Source organism: Prunus persica, chromosome G2, assembly GCF_000346465.2.
Source record: "Prunus persica cultivar Lovell chromosome G2, Prunus_persica_NCBIv2, whole genome shotgun sequence".
Lineage (NCBI taxonomy): Eukaryota > Viridiplantae > Streptophyta > Magnoliopsida > Rosales > Rosaceae > Prunus > Prunus persica.
In genome coordinates, this window is record NC_034010.1 from 23275226 (window position 1) to 23296282 (window position 21057).

Genomic DNA, 21057 nt, shown 5'->3' on the forward strand with positions numbered 1-21057 from the left:
TCTCTCTCTCTCTCTCTCTCTCTCTCTCTCGCTATATATCTCATTCATTTTCTGGTTGGTATGCGTTTTGCACTAGCCACTAGGAGTGTAGTTTATCAACGATGACCAACGTACCAAGGTCTCTGAGTTACTCTTCTCTAACCCTTTTCAAGCAAGCCATAGCTGCCTCAGATCCTTGGCCGTTTTCCTTCGTTTTCTTGTAAGATTTTCTCTAGGAGAAGATCAAAAAGGGACTAGGGTTAGGTTTGTTTTTGTATTCCCTCTTTTATTGCCTTTGTTTGCTGGTTTCTTTTCAGATATGGGCAGTGGAGAGAAGAGCCTAAGAAATTTCCATCTGCACCTGCCTCACCTTCACCTTCACCATCATCACCATAGTCATCATGGTGGGAAGAAACAAGGGATCAGAGATGTTCCAAAAGGGTGCTTGGCAATCAAGGTGGGCCAGGGTGAAGAGCAGCAGAGATTTGTGGTGCCTGTGATTTACTTCAATCACCCACTGTTCATTCAGCTCTTGAAGGAGGCTGAGGAAGAGTATGGCTTTGATCAGAAGGGCACCATCACCATCCCTTGCCACGTGGAGGAGTTTAGGTACGTCCAAGGCATGATTGACAGGGAGAAGTCCCTCCACCACCCTCACCACCACCACCACCATCATGTTGTTGGGTGCTTTAGGGTTTGATTATCAATCAAAGATTGTGGCTTTTCCCTGTAAATTTGGAGTCTTTTTTTTTTTTCCTTAGCTTTGGTTTGTTGGTCCTTGTTAGTTGGAAGATGATGGCAAAGATGATGTGATGATGATGAAAAAAAGATAAAGATGAATGTGGCTTGCAATTGTAGTCACTTTGTTATTGTTAGGAATCAAAATGATGATAAAGAGAAAATCAAAATGCTTTTCTTTTCTTTTATATATAATACTTTCCCCTTTCTCCTCTTTATTCTATATTAGCATTTGATTTTTATTTTTTTTTGGTTTTCTTTGTGATAAGGGTATCATTGGTACAACTTTGAGAGGGAGAGAATTGACAAGGCCAAAGGATGGTAGGGTCAAATGCTCAAAGCCATTGCTTTAAGCCATAAATTGCTATGGCAATTGTATCTCTCTCAATCTCAACATTATATCATCCTAGCTATATTTGATAGAAACCTCTTTTTACCAAGAAGGTGGTATTTAAAAAGGGAAATAAACAAATGGAAAAGGCAGCAATATCTGAAATTTCTCATTTCCTTTCTTATTTAAGAGGTGGGCAATATACAATTCATATTGAGGAGTTTTAATAAATAGAAAAAATTTATTTTTGAGATATTATATGAATGACTAAGATATCCCAACAGAATTCTATGGAAACTGGAAACACTAGCAGTGATGGGCCATAATGGAACATAGAGTGTGGACCATTCTCTCTGTGCTGCACACTGCTCATCACATCACTGAAACTTGAAAAAAAAAAGAAAAAAAAGAATCAAACTTAAAACCTCGAATACATCACTCGAGCTACAAACTTCCAAGTATTGGATGTAGGAACGTTGTTAATTATTGTATGGATTGGACCGCATTAAATTGGGTCAGTCTGGAAAGCGGGAGAGAGGGAGGGAGGGAGAGAGTGCTGTGGGTGCATGACATCCACGTTTAATTTGTCAAAGTTTGTCTGTAGATGCCAAGGCTCTTTGCATGTTTTAGTCCCTGTGTCGTTCAACAGAGGAGCCAAACAAAATCAGTTTCGACCTTTTTCAGATGGTATTAATTGTTACAGGGTCATTAATTTAATTAAATTCAATTAGAACCAAAATTATGACACAGCTTGGAAGTTAATGAAAGGCATAAAGCATGCAATCAAGGCCTCTGTGGGGTTTTCAGTTGTCAGATTCCAAATTAATTAATTAATTAATGGCTATATGTAATATATAAATAATAAATATAATAAAATAAATATATATACAAGTGAGTTACATAAGCATGCTCGATGGGTAGGGGCCTGTTGAAGTTAGCATGTCTTTGGAGTTTTTGTTTTTATGTTTTTATATTAAATAGTTTTGTTATGTATAGTGATAATGACAGTAGCTGAACTGATAATATATTTTCAAATTATTAATTTACCTGATTAAGATTTGTATGTACGTCTCTTAACAAGTTTAGGACTTTACCTCACGCGATTGATTTTTACAATCTGTACGTACGGAATGTGTTTGCGATAACATAGACCTATAGTTAAACTATGTTTATCGCATCGTTTTGGAATAAAATTTTAATTTATTTTTTTTCTAAACAATGTGATATTCTAAACTATTCTAATGTGCGGTGATGGGTATCGAACTCTTGTGCAATTTACAGTAATGCAATGTGGCGTATTCAGTAAATCGTTTTGCATTGACAGTGCTGATGATAATTAAATCAATTAAGTACCTATATACTCGTTTCGCTCAAAAGAAAGAAGGTATCTATATATCGCACAAAGAATTATACTTTGATAATCCTTTAATTTTCCAAAAGATAAAGAAACTCATACTAATCTTCACTCAAAAGGATTATTCTAATTCAAATTATCGGGTGATAATCTAACTGGTTTTATATGCCTATATATATACTCCCACAAACTTCACAATCATCACGATTCACTCACTCGTAGCTTTCACTTGAAATCACTCAATCATTTCTCACTTGAGTTTCTGAGATTTAATTTGCAAAGATGGTGAAGAGTGGAGTTGCTGTGTTTTTCCTTCTTTTGGGTTTAGCTTTGACACAATGCATGGCTACTGATGATGCCAAATCTCCATCACCACCCACCCCAGCCCACCCAGGGTTTTCATGGTGGCACCCTGACCCTAAGCTTATAAAGTGCATGGGAGATTACCGTGCTGCTGCTGGAACTTGTTACCGTGAGGTTTGTGTGTCGTTCTGGACCCAAAAAGTCACCATTCAAGAAGATTGCTGCAAAGCCATTGTACAACTTGATGGAGATTGTTCCTCAGCTGTGTTCAGCAGGTTCAACAACCCTTTCTTCCAGCTTTTGTTGAAGGAACACTGCTCAAACAAAGGAGAATCATCGGCACCGGCACCACCAAAGGCAACCCCATCACCTCCAAAAGCATAAGATGTCTAGTTGAGTCTTAGATTAGGCTTTCTTTGAGTACAAAATTAGTCAAAATAATAAGTACTCTTTTTTACTTTTTAGTTGGTTTTTTGCCCTAGGAGTAAATTAATTATCACTCAGGTGTAGCTAGTATTCTCCACTGTGGCATGTTTAAGTTAAATATTTTAGTATTCTTAATAAAAATTAATTCTGTTTAGTTATTTGTTCTTTTTTTATTTGCTCATGATCTTAAACTAGTACTGCTTCATGATTCATGACTTGATACCGAAATCCTGTCATCAACGACTTTTATTACTTATTTATTTTTCACTAAGATATCTTGAACGAGTTGGTTAAAAAATAATTGTTTGTGATCAGAAACCAGTAATTCTGAAATATATAGCCATACCACTTATTTCTTTTTGAATAGTATTTAAATTAGATCAATGGAAAGAATATGAATTATCTTTGATTGTGTACAATAACATGTCTATCTCTTTTATCATGTAAGGTGGTGAACGGTGGAAGACTAACTATGCTAAAAGAGAGTGAGAGAGGGAGAGTCCGGTAGGTTTAATTACTCAAGTTTTTCAGTTGGTGATAAGACTCTGCATTGTTGGTTCCTGTGTCGTTCCATAGAAGACCCAAACAAAAATGCAGTTTCGACCTTTTCAGATGCTATTAGTTATAATATATACTAAGGATATCTTTTATGAACCACCAAGAATTGTTATGCTCTATGATTAATTTTTTAATGTTATATATAAATATATACATGTTACATAAAGAGTTGTTGATGAGTAGGGGTCCGTTTGGATTAGCATGTCTTTGGAGTTGAGTTTTTTTTTTTTTTTTTTTTTGCTTCCTTAATTACCTTTAGCTAAGTAGTTTTGTTACTCGTGTTAATGACAGTTGAATCGATAAAATCCACAAAAGATTACCTATAGCATAAAAATAAAATAAAAAAAACAACTTAAGAATTCTATCTAAACTTAAACTTAGACTTTCTTTTCAACTATGATTGACGATTTGTTCCTAAAGCTCATATTAATCTTCACTTAATTAACTGCAATCTTTTGCTGGAAATGATCGATTTGGATACTTCCACAAACTGCACAATCTCTCACACTCACTCACTCAATCACTAATATCCTTCACTTGAATTTCTGATTTAGCAAACCAAAGATGATGATGACGAGAGGAGCTCTTGTGCTCTTCTTTTGTCTTTTCTTTAGCTTTGACACAAAGTTTTGCTGCTTCTGATGCCAAAGCTCCTGCACCACCCTCGCCATCCAAAGGTTCCCCATGGTGGCACCCTGACCCTAGCAAGCTTCAAAAGTGCACTGGAGCTTACCGCACTGCTCCGGGAACGTGCTACCGTGAGATTTTCGTATCTTTTTGGATACGAAAGGTTGCCATTGGGGAAGATTGCTGTAAGGACATTGTAGAAGCTGATGATGATTGTGCCTCTACTGTGTTCAGCCAGTTCAACAACCACTTCTTCCAGATGTTGAAGCAACATTGCTCGAACAAGGAAGGCCACGCCAGCACCATCGCCACCAAAGGCAACACCGGCACCACCTCCACCGAAAGCAACACCATCACCACCAAAGTCATAAGATTTCTAGTCGAGTCTTAGATTAGGGTTATTTTAGTATTCTTTTGGTATTTTATTAACATTAATTAAACTTTATTTAAATCTTTAGGTGGTGGCTGTGGTTGGGTCAAACACAGCTTTAATTAGTTCCCCTAACTGCCAAGCTTCCAAATTTTCTAAGACTTCCTCCTAACACCGACCCTTAAGATAATAAAACTTCAACTATTGCTTGCAAAGTTGCAATGCAAAGGTCAACTAGCATGCGCAGCCAGCAGCTTCAATAGTTAATCCCACCCTTCGGGTGGGAACACCCCGTAGTATTTACCAAAAAATAGATTAAAAAAATTGAATGTCTAATTTAAAAGTCGAGCAGAGAGACACGTATGAAAAGACAAAAAGTCAACCACAAGCTGCTGCATGAAATATTGGTAAAATGAATCAACATGATTGAATTGATGATGCGGTTGGACCAATTGCAATGCACGCCTAAAAAGGGAGACCAGAATATAGATCATCTGCAAAAATCATATATTAAATCTTCGTTTTATAACCAATTAGCAGGCCTATAATCTGCCATTTGGGTTTTCTTTAATGGGTCAATTGTCAACTATCTGCAAACTTAGGGAATGAGCAAGGAGAAAATCAACTTTTTTTCAAAAAAATATCGGCTCGAAATTCCCAACTGGCTTGACTAACATGTTCATTTATACACATTTTTCTTTACCCCAACCCCAAAAAGGAAACAAAAAATAAAAATTCCCACAAATCATCTGAAAACCCATGAATCTTATAAGAAACTATATGTCAAAAGGCTAAAAAGAAATAGAAGAAAGAAAGGAAAAAAAAAAAAAAAGGAATAAAACTAATGGTGTCTGGTGTTGGAGCTACGGACCGTGACACCATGCAAAAATTTTGTATATCCAAGGAAACTAAGCTTTCCATCTGCGCTTCTGATCCAATCTCTGAGGACAGAGTAGGCAGAAGGGCCAAGATTTAATTCCTGCAGTGACAGGGTAAATGCGATTGAGATCAAATCAGAATTGCAACAGAACTCAGCTGCAGAAAAAAAACAAAAAAAGGACTTCCATGATAATGAAAGAGGTAGAATTGGACATACTCTGGCCAATTCTTCGATCGATATGACTCGGTTACCCTCGCGTTCAAAATGCTCAAAAGCAGTAGAGGCTATCTGCTCCCAACCTTCAAGGGCCTCCAATTGATGCGTACTGATTGCGGCCGCACAAAATTCTTCAAAGTCCATCGCTCTATAAGCAAGTGGCTCCATCTGAAGTCAAATACAGCATGGAATTGAGAAACTGATTACTACTGAATTCAGAATAATATATAAACAAAGAAAGAAAAGATCGAGCCCGGGATCTTCTTGAAAATGGGAAGATCTAGGATAGGCGGCCAACCAAAAACTCATATTAGAAAGACAATCGTTTTTTGTTTATAGGGAAAGGCAGAGTCTGTAAGAATTTGGCCAAAGGAAAGTGACCTTCTGTTGCATTTCCTAAATTGAAATGACCTCAAAAATAGAAATGACTTACAGCATTTAGTATATCAACAACCCTCGACTCCCTCATCGCCTCAGTTGAATTTCTTTGAAGAGCCTGCAAAATTCGATCTTCTAAGCATAAAATGACTTTCTTACAAACAAAAAGAACAACGGGAAAAACACAAGTCCCTCTTCAAAATATATCTCGCTTGTACAGCCAAATTAAAAGCATTAGGAGTAGGAAATAACCGTTTTGAAATTAAGAAGAGAGACACGTTCATCATTATCTGGTTCCAAAAGCATGAATTGGGCTCTAAGATATATCAGCTCATCCTCTGTCAGGGCTTTCGAAAGAGACTGCAATTACAACATGAAAAAACAGAAACACAATTTTGATATCCATCACAAAGGAATCTCAATCCTTACTTGTTGCAATATAATAGACATTAATCTAGTGGCATACAGTTGAAAATGATTTTCCATACTTGCCCCGTGAAAAGTAAAAGATATGGCACATTAATAATCACACAACCTTAGACACAGGAAATAAGAAAGGAAAAATAAGACAAAAGGGGATAAAAAGTCACGTAATTTACTTGGATTCAGCTATCTGGAGAAATTGAGAGGAAATTAGAATTTTGCCAATTTTGTTTCTATGAGCCAACAGTCTCTCCAAATCCTGCCTACTTTATAGAGAGAGTTTAAGAGATAAAACTAGAATTTTTCCCTTTTCTTTTCTCTTCCATTTAGAAATAGGAACCAAACAATGGAAAGGAATATGGGAATTTAATAACAAAACAAAGGGTCAATTTTTCCATTAACTTCACCAATTAATGTTTCTATAAAACTAAACATTGATTACATGGGCAATATCTTGCTTCATGTAATCAAAGATTATCATGAAAAAGTTGAAGATACATTCTGCATTATCATAAATAAATAAAAATGTAAAATTACTTTAACAGGAATTAATCATTGACTAAAAACCAAGAGTTGAAGTTTTGGCATTCAAGAGCAGAGACGACTAAGTTAAATATACTAATAATAATCAGGTGATATCCAAAATCTCTTAAAGTGAAAAATGCAATGGGTGAAGGTAGCAAAAACCATATTTGGAAATGATAATAATACCTTAAGTGTTGCACGTTTGAAGGGCGTAGCATGGAGATATGATTTGACCAATTTGTAGATCAATACATCTAAAGGAAGGGGACGACTATCATTTCGCAACCATGGGTGAGCTGCCAATTATGAGTGATTATTAGCTTTAAATATCAAATCGAAAACATCAATTATCATCACTTTCAAATAAGAATGCCAAAGTAAAATCAAGTTCTGATTTGGCAAACAGTATTCAGTGTAATGTCACTCATGCTTGTGATTTGTAAATAAATATTTTGGGGCATCCAACTAACAATCAATAAAGTTACGTAGCTGGAGATGTTTGGGATGATTCTATCACCATCTTTTTTGAGAGGAATGAATAAAGCTAGTTCAGCATATGACACAATATAGGTGGACATTTAGTTCAAATATGATGGACCGACTAAATGGCAATCTCCCACCCACTCCCTAATATAATTTTTATTTTCTTTCAGAATGTGGGAGGAAAAGACATAAGACCACCCAAGCATCATTAAGAGCAAAGCATATCATCTAAAATTTCCACCAATTGGCTAATCTCTTAGGTACTTTAGACAGCAATAGAAAGAAATTTGCTTACCTAAAGCCTGGACAGCAGTCATTCTTTTCCTGTAGTCCTTATTCAAAAGCCTTCTTACGAAGTCCTTGGCCTCTAGAGACATAGAAGGCCAGGGTAAATCATCAAAACTCGGATCAGCTCTTAGCACTGCACGGAAAATTCCAGATTCCGTTCGTGCCCAGAAAGGTCGGCTTCCGCATAGCAGGATATATGTGATAACACCAATGCTCCATATATCTCCCTCAAGGCTATAAGATCTATGGAGGACTTCAGGTGCAACATAGTATGCACTTCCAACAATATCATTAAGTCTTTCATCTGCACATATATGCATAAACGGATCAATAATAAAGGAAAGATTTCCTCATATAATCTAGTAAGTACCAACGAATAAAGTCTGAAATAGATCTAGCGGTCGAAAGGGCAAAAAGTATATTGAAATTGGACAATTGAAAATGTACTGTGCATGTTGTCCACTGCTGTTCTCATAATATTATGGCATTTTTTGGTGCGAATAATCAAATTTAGTTTGTCTTAAAAAAGCTTGAAAAACAAAACAAATGCTTTATTTTTTCAAGAGAGGTTAGATCAGATAATTCATGTTGCATAGAATTGGATTGGACTTGACACAAATGTAACGTCATCCATGGGTTTAACCTTGAGTTGATAACTATCATCAAATTTATCAAATGCAGTCTCAGATTGACTGCCAAGTCATGGCACAATGTTCCATTTAATTGAAACATCAAATACTCAGGAAAATCCGAATGTTGTCCCTTTGAAAAGGATAACAATAAATAAACCAAGTGGTACCTTGAAACTGCAGCTCTAATATATTTATTAAATCAAGGAGAATATTCAACTTCAACTAACGAGAGAGTAGCAATGATCATCAAAAGTTACCTGGTCTGATAAAGTCAGAAAGACCAAAATCAATGAGCTTCATATCAGCATCTTCACTTCTAGAAGCGAAAAGGAAATTCTGTTAAGCAGGAAAGAGAGAGAATATATTTAGCACTAAGTTTGGAGGTAGAAACAGATACGAGATCGTAATTAACTGAAGCACATATAGGTTGAAAATCGAAACCTCTGGCTTTAAGTCACGGTGCACAACGCCTTGAAGATGACAAAATGCAACAACACTTAAGATCTGCACAACTATATGTTTTGCATCTTCCTCTGCATATCTTCCACCTCTGCAATTAAGGCGAGTTTTTCAACACAATTCAGCTTTGCAATGAAATGACTAATATTTAAATACTGGCCAAGAAAATACCTAGATAAAATTCTGTCAAGAAGTTCCCCACCTTCACACAATCTGGTAAGAGAACAAAAATCCACAGATGTCATACCCAAAAAGCAGGAGAAATATGGCATATGATGCCTCAACCAGAAATTTTTTATACTTCATCATTCAACAATCATGTATGCAACACCAACCTAACTGACTATTTTCACTTAAATAAATAATATTTAAAAGGAAAGTATCAGTCAACATTACAAAACATAGATAACATAAAGAATGCCTGACCCTCCAAATAAAAAGGATGAAAAGAAAACAAGGTATACATACTCCATGACTATGTAAACATTATTGGCGTCTTCACATGCATCATAAAATTTTACAAGATGCTTATGCCCAGATAGAGCTTTCAATATCTTCACCTCTCTACGAACATCTTCAATCGATATCGCTGTCGTCATCTGCCAAATGAATTTGGTAAGAAATAAATACTATGCATTTAAATTGGGTAATCGATATTTGCAAAGTTTCACACCATTACAGTTAAAGAAATTTGAGACCTACAGAAAAAGGAAAAGGAATATGAGGAAGGATGACAATTGTCCAAATCACTTGTACACGGGTGTTATCGTACTTCCCCAAAAGCACTCCCATACAGATTGTAGACTATATACATTTCCAGCTGTAAATTGCAGTTTCTGACAACGCGTTGTAATAGATCATAATACTATCCCAATTATAAATTACCAATTTTGACATATGCAAGTAGATATCTGGGTAAATGAAAGGGCAAGTTGAGTTCTGAGGCGAGTTAGATGCAAATAACTAAATTTGAAAAGTAAAAACAGTTTACGCTCGTAATGCATGCAAGACCTATGATGTATGACACTTCATTCAAGACCTAGGATGTATGACACTGAGGAACAACCAAATGTACCTTTGACTAGTCATTTCAGAAACTTAAACAATTCTTATTCGTTGATTACAATAGTTAAGATACATGGAAGATGGGAAATCGAATAATTACGATTTTGAACAAAACTGTCGCGTACCTAGTTTGGGGACTTCGATGATTACGTAATCATTACAGAACGATAATTATCATGCATTAATGCAACCAGGGCACGATGACACGTTAGCTAAATTCTGCAGAGATGGCAACGTGGACGCAGTGAAAACGCAACGTAAGATTCTAAGTACGTCTGAGCTGAACACATCATCTTCATGCTGCATATCCCACATCATTGTGGGATACAGCAAACAGATCAGCCCTTATCTTTTCTTCTTCAGTAAGAAATTAATATTCAGTATCTAGTTCATAAATTCTGTTTAACCAGAAGAATTACCATCAATGTGGTTTCTCTATATATGCATTTTATATGGTTCTTTTCTTCTTCTCCATGCATTACATTTCCACAGCTATTTCGTTCCTTTTCCATTTCTTATTAAATCGCAAATGACACCACCTAATATGAACTCAAAAGTGGTTCCCCTAAGACATAGCCATTCCAATCCCCATACATTTCCCACTACAGTTTCGACATGACAATAATGGAATATCTTCTACATAAAGATAACTCATTTAAGTTCCCACTATACCATAATTTATATATAAACAGAATTTGCATTTCAGAAACAACAATTACTAAAAAACCAAAGAAAGGAATATACAATTGATAGCATAGGTCGATTGTACCTTGGCTTTGGAAATGATCTTAACAGCCACAGGCTGGTCCTTGAGCTCGCCCTTCTTGCCTCTACCAGAACAAGTATGACCAAAATGCCCTCGCCCCACTTCCTTCCCTAGCTCATACTTAGCTCCAAAATTCTTCCCATACCCGAAACTCTTGTCCAGCAACTGTTCCGGTTCAACTCCGTGCTCCTCGGGAATCGGGCTCTCCTTGGGCTTACCGAACCGCTTGGCTAGAGACGCCTTTATATGCTTCGCCGGAGAAGGAGGCGCGAACCTCCGCCGGAAAAACCTCCCCGGAGTCGACGACCTCGCCGGTGACGGCGATACTCCCGCTGGCAAGGGGCTAGCCGAAACGCCTTGCGGGTAGGGGCTCGGCCACGGGCTAGGGTTCGACGACCGGGCCGGCGTGTTTTTCACGCTGACGACGCCGTTTTGCGAGCTATGCGGCGTACTCTGAGGTTGGTGCACGGAGGTTGTGATGGTGGTTACGGTGGTGGCGACGGTAGTTACGGTGGTTGCGTTCGGCTCATTTTCAGTCGTCGGAATACTCTTGCCGTAGCACTGGCCCATCGTCGAAGCTCACTCCGGCGGTGTATCGGATCACGAGCCCAAGTCAAAGTCCGCACATCTGACGGCCCGTGTCGAATCTGAGTCGACTCTCGCCGGCGAGAGACGACAAAATGAGAAAATGAGAAAATGAGAAATTTGAGATCTACGGCGAGAAAACGATAAACCAAGAGAATGAAAGAGAATTTGAGTCAGGAGAGAAAGAGAGAGAGAAAGCAAGAAAGGAAGAGAGGGACCGAGACAGAATGAGTAGGGGCCTTCTCTGTTGAGACACAAGGAGCCAAGTGATGGGAGATTATAAGCTACTCGCCTCCATACAAAGAAACGAAATCTTCGACAGATTCTGGACCGTCAGATTTGAATAATCACACATGGATGGTCAAAATCAGAGTTTGAAAATGATTGCGAGAATGAACGGTTGGATTTAGCATGCTAGTATACGTTCTACGTGCTCTAGAATGTACGCTAGTATTCTCACTCCTTGTGCTTCTGTGTACAACTCCTTTTGATTTTGTCTCTTGCTTCTTTGTTTGCGTTTTTTGTAATATTTAAATTCAAAAAGGGCTTTTCGGGAAAGGGAGGATAAATATTCTGTGCGGTTTGGTGTACGGTGTTTTAATGGAGCTGCTGAGCTTTGACTAGTTAATGATGGTGGGTGATTAAATTTACCCCGTTTTGACAGGTGGCAGGCTAGTGAGGTATCGAGGAGAATTGTCGTTCAAGGTGTGCGTAGCAGGGGATAAAAAATTTGGAAGCGGATTTGAGTGAGTCAGAACTGACGAACATGCACAGCCTGGTCCGAAGGTTCGAAATAGGTGGCGATCCGGTGGGAGACTGAAGAAAAGTGAATGGGCTGTGCCCCTTTTTCTGCCGTTGATCACCGCCTTCAGTTAGTTGACTTTGATTTACTTCATTAGAGTACATCACTGTAGAGTGTAGAGATAATTATGCAGTAGCTCTAGGCGAGGAAAAAAAAAGGGATAATTAAGCAAGTTTTATGTAATGAAAATTGCAAGCGGGCCTAACTCAATTAAAAAGGATCTTAACTTGTAAATCAGAAGTTTTAAATTCGAACTTAAATTTGTTAGTGTCTTGAAAATTACAATCCAACAATTTATTTACAATACCAGTTATAGTCAGGATAATTAAATTATTGAGAAAATGGCACTGGTGTCCTTGTGATTATATTTATATTTCTTCTTCAAATTCTGATTCTTGTCAAATCCTATAATCTCATTGACCAAAATAAAATTCCTATCATCTTAAATTTAAATTTAAAATAAACCCCATGTTGTTTTTAATCATTATTAAGTCAAGGTCATTTTATTAGTGGTATTGAGTCTTTATTTTGTTAGATAAGGCTATTAGTTGAAATCTCATAAGTACGAGAGTTTGGTATAAATAAATGTGGACATTTGATGAGGGCAATAAGAATAAGTTGTCTTTGTATTGCTTTGCTTCTTACGGTTTATTTTTCACGTTAAGAAATAGTTGAAAGCAGTAATTGAGTTCTGTATTGTGCACTAAAACAGGCCTTACTACAAAAATGAAACACAAATATTGTTATTAACTAAAATAGGCCTTACTTTTGTTTCGAACTACAAATATTGTTGAATATTTCTAAAGAAACTCGTATTAATACTATGGTTGAATCACAAGTTTTATTTTTACGTAATGTTTTGTGTGGTCAGACTGGACTGGACTATTTGAATTAAAACGGATGAGAATCTTGATCGTTGTTTGATGAACATAAAATGTTGAGACTAGATTCATTGAATTAGACAACAATCCAAATTGTCCAATATATACAAACTTGATCTAGAGTGGTGAGACAGATAAAGATTATCTTAGGCATAATTCTCCTTGTTGTATAACTGAAACAATTAGAATAAGGGTTGCAAAACATGAACATGTCAACTTTCCACTTACTCCCACTGGCCGCAATATCTTTGTCTAAGAAGACGTTAAGTAAAACTTGTGGTGATGGGATGAACAACCCTCTTATTGCATCAAATGATTTGACTTGCTCGAAAGGCTTATATACAAAAGGACAGTATTTTTAGACCTACTATTTTATCCAAAACGCTATTGATTACACCATGAGAAGACCTTGGAGGTTCAAAACCACAAGCCAACAAATAATTAGAGCGCAAGCAAATAGCTTTGTTAATGTCATTAGAAAACCTACCCTTGTGGCTCTATTATATAATTATACTCCAATATGAGAATATATTAGGTATCTATATGATTTACTAACTGCATTACGCTTCTCAAAAGTACCTTTTCAAACAACAACAACAAAATTCGCAACAACTAATAACATATTGTATACATTTTTTGAAATTAGGGTCGACTTTGAGATTCTAGAAGTTCCAAATAAACCCTCGAGGTGAGACTCTTCCGACCTACATGTATTTTACATGGATAAAGAAAAAGTCAATTACTTCCAAAAATTTCTTTCTGTTATATCTTAGAAAAATGAAGACCATAATTTCAAATAATCAACAAGTTTATATATTTAGGAAGCATTGCCATGGGTCACGTTGACTTATTCTATCGATCAACAGCTCAGGATAACTACAATGCCTTTAAATTTTAATACGATGTCCGACCACATGACTTAGAAGTTAAGAGGGATATCGTGGATGTTGTAAAATACTAACTACATTTAATTACGTCAATAGTATTATATATATATATATATATATATTTGGATACAAAAGAGGACCAAAAAAGTGAGAGATAGAGATGTTTTATATTGTTTTTTGTTTTTTTGGGAATTATTTATTTATTTTAGTATGAGTGATAGTCTAAATTACAAGGATATAAAGGTTTCTCACAGCGCCATGGGGTTCAAACCTGAGACCACTAATCTGCAAATTAAGGTAGCTTTTTACTGGACTAGACCCCGTTGGAAAAAGATACTTTATTGAAAGTCTTGAGTACGAATGTGATTTGACCCAAAAAAAAAGGTACGTATGTGATTTGACCAAAAAAAAAGGCATGTAACAGAGAGATAATGGATTTCTCACACACACACATTACCAAAGTATTATGAAAGTTCAAACTTAAGATAACTTATATACAAATCAAGTCCTTTTACCATGTGATATTAATACTATTACAAGTTACAACTCGAAACTACAAACCCTTACCTCACAACTAATTTCGTTGAATTCAAAAGGCCAAGTGCCTGGGCAGGAAAAGAGGTTGGTATGTATAGAAGCAAAAGGCTTTAAGGCTGCCAAAAGAAAAAATCACCCCACAATAAATCAAGGTTGGCTTCCCCAACTCATTCGGTTTGGTTTGATTAAAAGAAGTGGTTGGTTTGATCCACAATAAATCAAGGATGCTATTTTCACCTCCTATTCTATTTTTTCATTCACTGTGTAAATTTGAAAAAACATGATCATATCTTTCCACTCACCATTATTTCTAAAATACCCTTTAATTATTATTTTCTTTTTATCAAAAATAATAATTTAAAAGATAAAAAAAGAAGCTTAATGGAACTTTAACAATTAACTCCTGCAAATCGTTATTCTTCTTTTCTTTTTTCTTCTTTCTTTCTCTGCAGTTTCTCCACCCAATTGCATAGGGTTTTTTTTCCCTCTTCTTTACTCTAAGTTTGGTTGGTTTTGGTGGTGGCTTGAGAAAATTCGGGGTTGGGACCTGCGAATTGAAGGGTAGTCTCATTGTTGAGTTGGAGGGTTTGTTAGGAGAGGCTGTAGGAAGCAATGACAAACGTAGTTGGCGTATTGAATTAAATTGAATTTGAACGATTTTGATTATTATGTAGAGATCAGTTAAGTCATTATAAAGAGAGTCTACCCAAAATAAAAAAAATAAAAATCTTCTGTTTTGGAGAGTTTGTTTAGGGTTTAGGAAGGAAGAAGGAAAAACTAAACCTGTGCAATTGGATGGAGAAGCTACAGATATAAGAAATAAGGAAAGAAAAGAAACAAAAAACAAAAAAAAGAAGACTAAACTGATTTGGGGGAGATATTGACCCAAAAAAAAAAAAAAAGATTGGGGAAGATGTTGCAATCAAAACAAATAGTAAAGGGGGAGAGGTTGAAGAGATAGGAAATAGAAGGGGAAAAAAAAAGGTAAATGACGGCAGGAGTTAAGATTCAAATTGTTAAGTTGCATTAGAGTTTTTTTTTCTTTTTAATTATGAAGAAATTCCAATTCATTGGATTAAATTTTAATAAGGTAGCATAAGTCCTTAAGGGTATGTTTGGTACGCTGGACTAGCCAGGACAGTGTTAAATAACACTTTGAAACCAGCGTTTGGTGAAAGAGGGACTAAAATAAATGGGATTGTATAGTCCGTTGGTTAAAAAAACATCGGACTCGCTCGTTTAATATTGCGAGGATGAAATGCGGTTCACAAAATAGAGAGTGTGCTATTTTGAACGCACGAGTCCAACCAACGCAGCCTTCACTCTCATTCTCTTCCTCTCGAACGACTGGAAGACCTCCATGGCGGTGACTAGCTCGTCGAACTTGATGGTGGTGCGGTTTCCGTTGGCAAGAGGACTTGGAGCTGGTAGCTGGTAGCTGGTGGACTTGACGCCAAGAGACCAGAGCAAGTCAGCGAGCTCGAGCTGGGTGAGGCTGCCATCAGAGTCCATGTCGAATCGCATGAAGATGTTTTTCAGCTGCTTCTGCTGATTGGAGCCGTGCAGCCATCGTTCTGGTAATGGCCAAAGAAGAAGAAAGGGATTAGAACGGCCAAAGAAGAAGAAATGGATGAGATAAGATCCCAATTGTGTTCTGGGCACTTGGGCCTTTTAAAAAAAATTTAAAAAAATTAATTTTGTGGTGTGGTCTGGTTTGTGAAAAGTTATGGTGTGGGGCTAATTGGCTTCTTTTTTAGGTTTTTCCCTTTGAAAATTTGGAAAGAAAGACAGACATCCAGTATGAAGATGGGAAAGGCAAAGGTATAGGAAGATAATATAATTTTTTAAAAAAATAAATTTATAAATTCTAAATTATTTTTTTCACACATCAGCCCCAATTAAATATTTCTAATTAAATATAAATATTTTTCATGTCAAAATTCTTAATTAAATTTAAATATTATAATAATGAATTTTTAGTCCGACACAGTCCCAAACATAGGTCTTCACTATTTTTACAATCCAGCTTTTTAGTCCGACGCAGCACCAAACGTAGGTCAGCACTTAATCCAGCTTAGTCCAATCCGAGCTAATCCAAGACAGTCCCAGGATTTAGTCCAGTCCATGACAGTCCGCCGTACCAAACGACCCCTAAAAGTCATTTTACAAAGGGCTAAATTTGTCCTTAAAATTTTGAAGATAAGGTGGGTGGGAAAATAGGAAAGGAGAGTGAAAATAGTAGCACTCTTTTCCATATTGCTTTGTGCATGCCAAAGGTACCATAAATTTAACAATAAATGGGAAAACTTTGAATATGGAGAAATTTGAAAGAAATATAACTTCTAATTCAAATGATTTAAAGATGTTATATTTTGATATTAAATAGTATATATCAATGTGTTGGATAAAAATAATAGTAAATGGTGATGATCAATAAAAAATTGCTAAATGCTTAAATAAATACATAATTTGAGTTGGTTCAATTCAATTATTATTGTTGTCAAAGTTAGGAAGGAGAGGGGGGAATTCATACACAAGGATACCATAAGGGATTGAACCTAGGATCACTTGGGAGCACACCAAGGCCTCGTTAGATGGTCCATATAGGACATGATTGGATTTAACTTTGTATTTTCGATTGGACTTCTGGACCAGACTTTGAGTATGTTGTTTGATGTTATACCTACTTTCTGTTGGCGAGTTCTTACTTAGTTAGGATTTTGGTTCCTTATTTAGTTAGAATTTTGGTTATTTATCAATTATTATTTAGTCCTATTATAATAGAGATTTATTTCTTATTGTAATTTAGATATATTTTCTATTTTATTTAGGGTTAACACATCTTTGTACTTGTATAAATACCTCCATATTTGAGAAGTATGAGAATATGAGCATATCTGAATATTTGCCCTACTTTGTTTGACTTGGTATCAGAGCTAGGTTTTCTTGTGACATGTGCTTGTGCTCTCCTTGCAATTTAAATACTCTCCTCCCTTCCTCTTCAAGGGAAAGGGGGGAAGAGGGAGGAGGGAGGGGAAGGGGAGTGAAAATGATATGTTTATTGACATATCTCCATTACCTTGACGTATTCCCATGAAGATATTACCTATTTATTGACTTCGACAACTCCTTAGGGGGAGAAGGAGAGTGAAGAGAAGTTGTATCTGCATGAATTAGCTAAAGTTGATATGACAGAATTGTCATCGTTTTCAGCTACCATTTATGTGGTAGTTGCCGTTTTCGTGGCCGCTGCTACCGCTTTTGATGTTGCCTTTATTTGCTTTAATTTTCGTTGCTATGGTTATTGCCGATGCCATGTTGCTATGTTTTGATCTATCTCTACAACATAAAAAACCCTAACCCTAACCCTAAACTTATTTCCGATGACTATATACCTAGCCTATAATCCTAGCCCGTCGATGTTGTCTACCTTGCTACCGTTGCTACCGCTTACCTTTTTATTGCCACCGTTACCTCCACCCCACCATTCATCACCATATCCAATGTTGATGCCTTTATTTCTTCACTTGCTTTTGGTTTTACTTCACCTACTGTCGTGCTCACAGGATTTCTGTTTTCTGCCTTATCTACTACCATGCTCACAGAATTTCTGTATTCTGCCTTACCTATTGTCGTGCTCACAGGGTTTCTATGTTCTGCCTTGTCTACTACCGTGTTCACATGATTTCTGTGTTTTGCCTTATCTACTGTCGTGCTAGCAAGGTTTCTGTATTCTGCCTTATCTACTATCGTGCTCACAGGATTTCTGTGTTCTGCCTTATCTACTGCCATGCTCACAGGGTTTTTGTGTTTTATTTTTATGTGTTTGTGCCTTATTTGTTAGGGTTTGTCAATTGTTTCACTTGGGGTTTATGACAAGGTCTTCTTTACAGTTGTTCAATTGGTCAATGTCGAGTATGGTGTTCTATGACTCGTTTGTCAAGTTGGGCGTGCGAAATATCTTTGCCCTAACTTAAGGGGGAGTGTTGGCGAGTCCTTATTTAGTTAAGGTTTGATTCCTTATTTAGTTAGAATTTTAGTTACTTATCAATTATTATTTAGTCCTATTGTGATAGAGATTTATTTCCTATTTTATTTAGGATTAACACATCTTTGTACTTGTATAAATACGTCTATATTGGAGAAGAATGAGAATATGAACATCTGAATATTTGCCATACTTTGTTTGACTCTTTCAACTGGACTAGATAACATAATAATTTTGAAAATTTTGGAAAACATAATGGCAAAACATAAGGAAAAAAAAGAAGTTAAACTGAAACAAAAGAAAACATCGATTGTATGAAGCTATGAAACTTGAAAGATTCACCACAAGAAAATCTGAACATTTTCGAAAAAAGAAATCAACCCCAAATCATGAATAGCCATGGCACACCACACAAACACAACATGAATACCCATAAAACAAACAAATCAACCCCATATCATGAGCTTAAACAAGACCAAAACGACACCCAAATTTCCCAAAACCAAATCCTATTTGCATCACAAACACCAATCTGAGATCAGCACGAAAACCCTAGATCACAAAAGTAATGACCAAAAAAAAAGAAAAAGAGAGAATAAGATGAGAAAGGCAAATACCAGGAGATTGCAAGATTGAATTTGACAGAATCAAAGAATTTGAGATGGCAGGAGAAAGGAGAGGGGGGAGAGAGAGTAGAGAGAAGAGGACAAAACCATAGAACACATGATGCGAAGGAGGTTGAGGGAGATGACGAGGAGCTCGCGTTCGCGAAGATGAAGAGGAGCTCTTGTTCATTGTAAACCCAAGTTTGGAGTTGGGTTCCAAAGCCGTAGTTATTTGAGACTTGGCTCTAAGGTCCAATATCCAGTCTGTGATACAATTAAGCCCATCAAGCAACATATTGGATCTATGTCTATTTTAATTGAATATATCCAATTCAATTCAGCTCATCAAATATAACCTAAAAATTTGAGCCAATCCAACTAACAGTCCCGATCTCTTGGACCACAGGAGTTCAAGAGAATGTGGTTACTCACCGTTGGATGTAAATTCAACGGTTCACTCACTCTTGCACTTCTTTTAAAAAACTTTTTTAAACCGTTGAATGTTACATCCAACGACGGGTGACCATAATCTCTTGGACCCCTGTGATCAGATGGTTTTCTCGGCCACTCCCTATTAATAGTTGATTCGATTCAATTCAAGATTATTAATTTAGTATAAAAAATAACCAAACTGCTCCAATAAATTTTGTTTGACCGGCCTAAATGGTCAGATGGTTTTCTCGGCCACTCCCTGACCAGTCGAGATAAATCCTCGCTTATGTGGTTTTTTCTTGGGGTTGGGTCAATACTTGCTTATGTGATTTTGGTTCAAAATTTTGGGGCAATAGATGGGTCCAAAATTAACTTGGTCTTGGATTTCAAAACTTGGGCTTCTATGAACCCAGTTCAAGTTGTACGGTCTAAAAGCGGTTGATCCATTAGGAAGACTTGTATAATTAATGGCAGACCAGTTACAAAATTGATCATATATGGCTTATTGCTGGTCAAACTAACTTCAGTCTTCCTGTTCATCCGTCAGCGATCAAATTGGGCTCCAGAAAATCCTAACATTAGCATGTGCCAGTAGGTCGCCCCTTCCGTCGATTTGAACATAATTGCGTGGTGAAACATAGAGTATGATATCAATTGTTGAGAACTTATAATAGAATTTGTCTGTAAAAATCAGCTTTTAAAGGAAGGATGTTTAAGAACAACCACTCTAGGATATGTTATTTTTTAAATGCGGGATTTTTTTTATTTTTTTTTTGGTCAAAGATAAATTCATTAAACCCAAAACGGGAAACAGGAGAAATTTGAAAGTAGCAAGCAGAGTGCTGAGACTGCAGACACTATCCAAACATAGCTTAGTGCACGAGCAATCTCAGCAAAGATAAAAAATTACATTACAGGTGGGCATGGAAGCCCATTAGAACTTAAGTCCTAAAGTTTATACTGTTTCGATCGGCAAAATACATTGTTGGATAAAACCCTATAAAGAACATGTGCATTTTTTATTTAAAAAATCTCATCCACCCACGCATAATGAAGATTATGATAAAGCAACAACCTAACCATACTTTTCCTTATATGCATTTGAATATAAGAAGAAACTTATAACTTAAAAAATCCAAAGATATATGAAGGAATGAGTTGAATTCATTTCTAATTATCTTAAGGTTTAATTAATATAGAGGACGATTTGTTAAGAAAGATCATTCGAGTTGTTGTGGTTCAATTGAGATAAGCCATTACACAAACTTTCACCTAATATTGGTCATATGAATATATGACCTTACAAATTAGGTCAGCCGGCAGTGGATGATCAACTCGATCAGATTCTTTGAGTAGCTTGAAAGCAACGCAGCAACGCACACACAACACAGCAGGACCAGAAATATAGTATATGCTTCCTCCTCTTCACTTCTTTTTCATTCCTTTCTTTATGTACTGTTTCTTTTTGCATGAGCTTCCTCCACCTCCTTTCCAAATTAATATGCTTTAAAAACAAGCATATGATTCGCACTTTCAATT

At 36.4% G+C, this 21057-nt stretch overlaps 3 protein-coding genes across 3 annotated transcripts; 2 read left to right on the forward strand and 1 right to left on the reverse strand.

The window, feature by feature from the left end:
- LOC18784823 (auxin-responsive protein SAUR32) lies at nt 1–935 on the forward strand. Its single transcript, XM_020558445.1, has one exon. The coding sequence runs from the start codon at nt 299–301 to the stop codon at nt 677–679; it is 381 nt and encodes a 126-aa protein (XP_020414034.1). The 5' UTR covers nt 1–298; the 3' UTR covers nt 680–935.
- LOC18785844 lies at nt 2685–4917 on the forward strand. The gene is made up of 2 exons (XM_007219373.2): nt 2685–2879; nt 4270–4917. The coding sequence occupies exons 1-2, from the start codon at nt 2685–2687 to the stop codon at nt 4705–4707; spliced, it is 633 nt and encodes a 210-aa protein (XP_007219435.2). The 3' UTR covers nt 4708–4917.
- On the reverse strand, nt 5195–11632 carry LOC18785984 (CDPK-related kinase 3). Its single transcript, XM_007218804.2, has 11 exons — nt 10805–11632; nt 9439–9569; nt 9142–9183; nt 8953–9061; nt 8769–8847; nt 7887–8183; nt 7295–7404; nt 6413–6520; nt 6216–6278; nt 5783–5950; nt 5195–5665 (listed from the first exon to the last, which is right to left on the reverse strand). The coding sequence occupies exons 1-11, from the start codon at nt 11369–11371 to the stop codon at nt 5528–5530; spliced, it is 1812 nt and encodes a 603-aa protein (XP_007218866.1). The 5' UTR covers nt 11372–11632; the 3' UTR covers nt 5195–5527.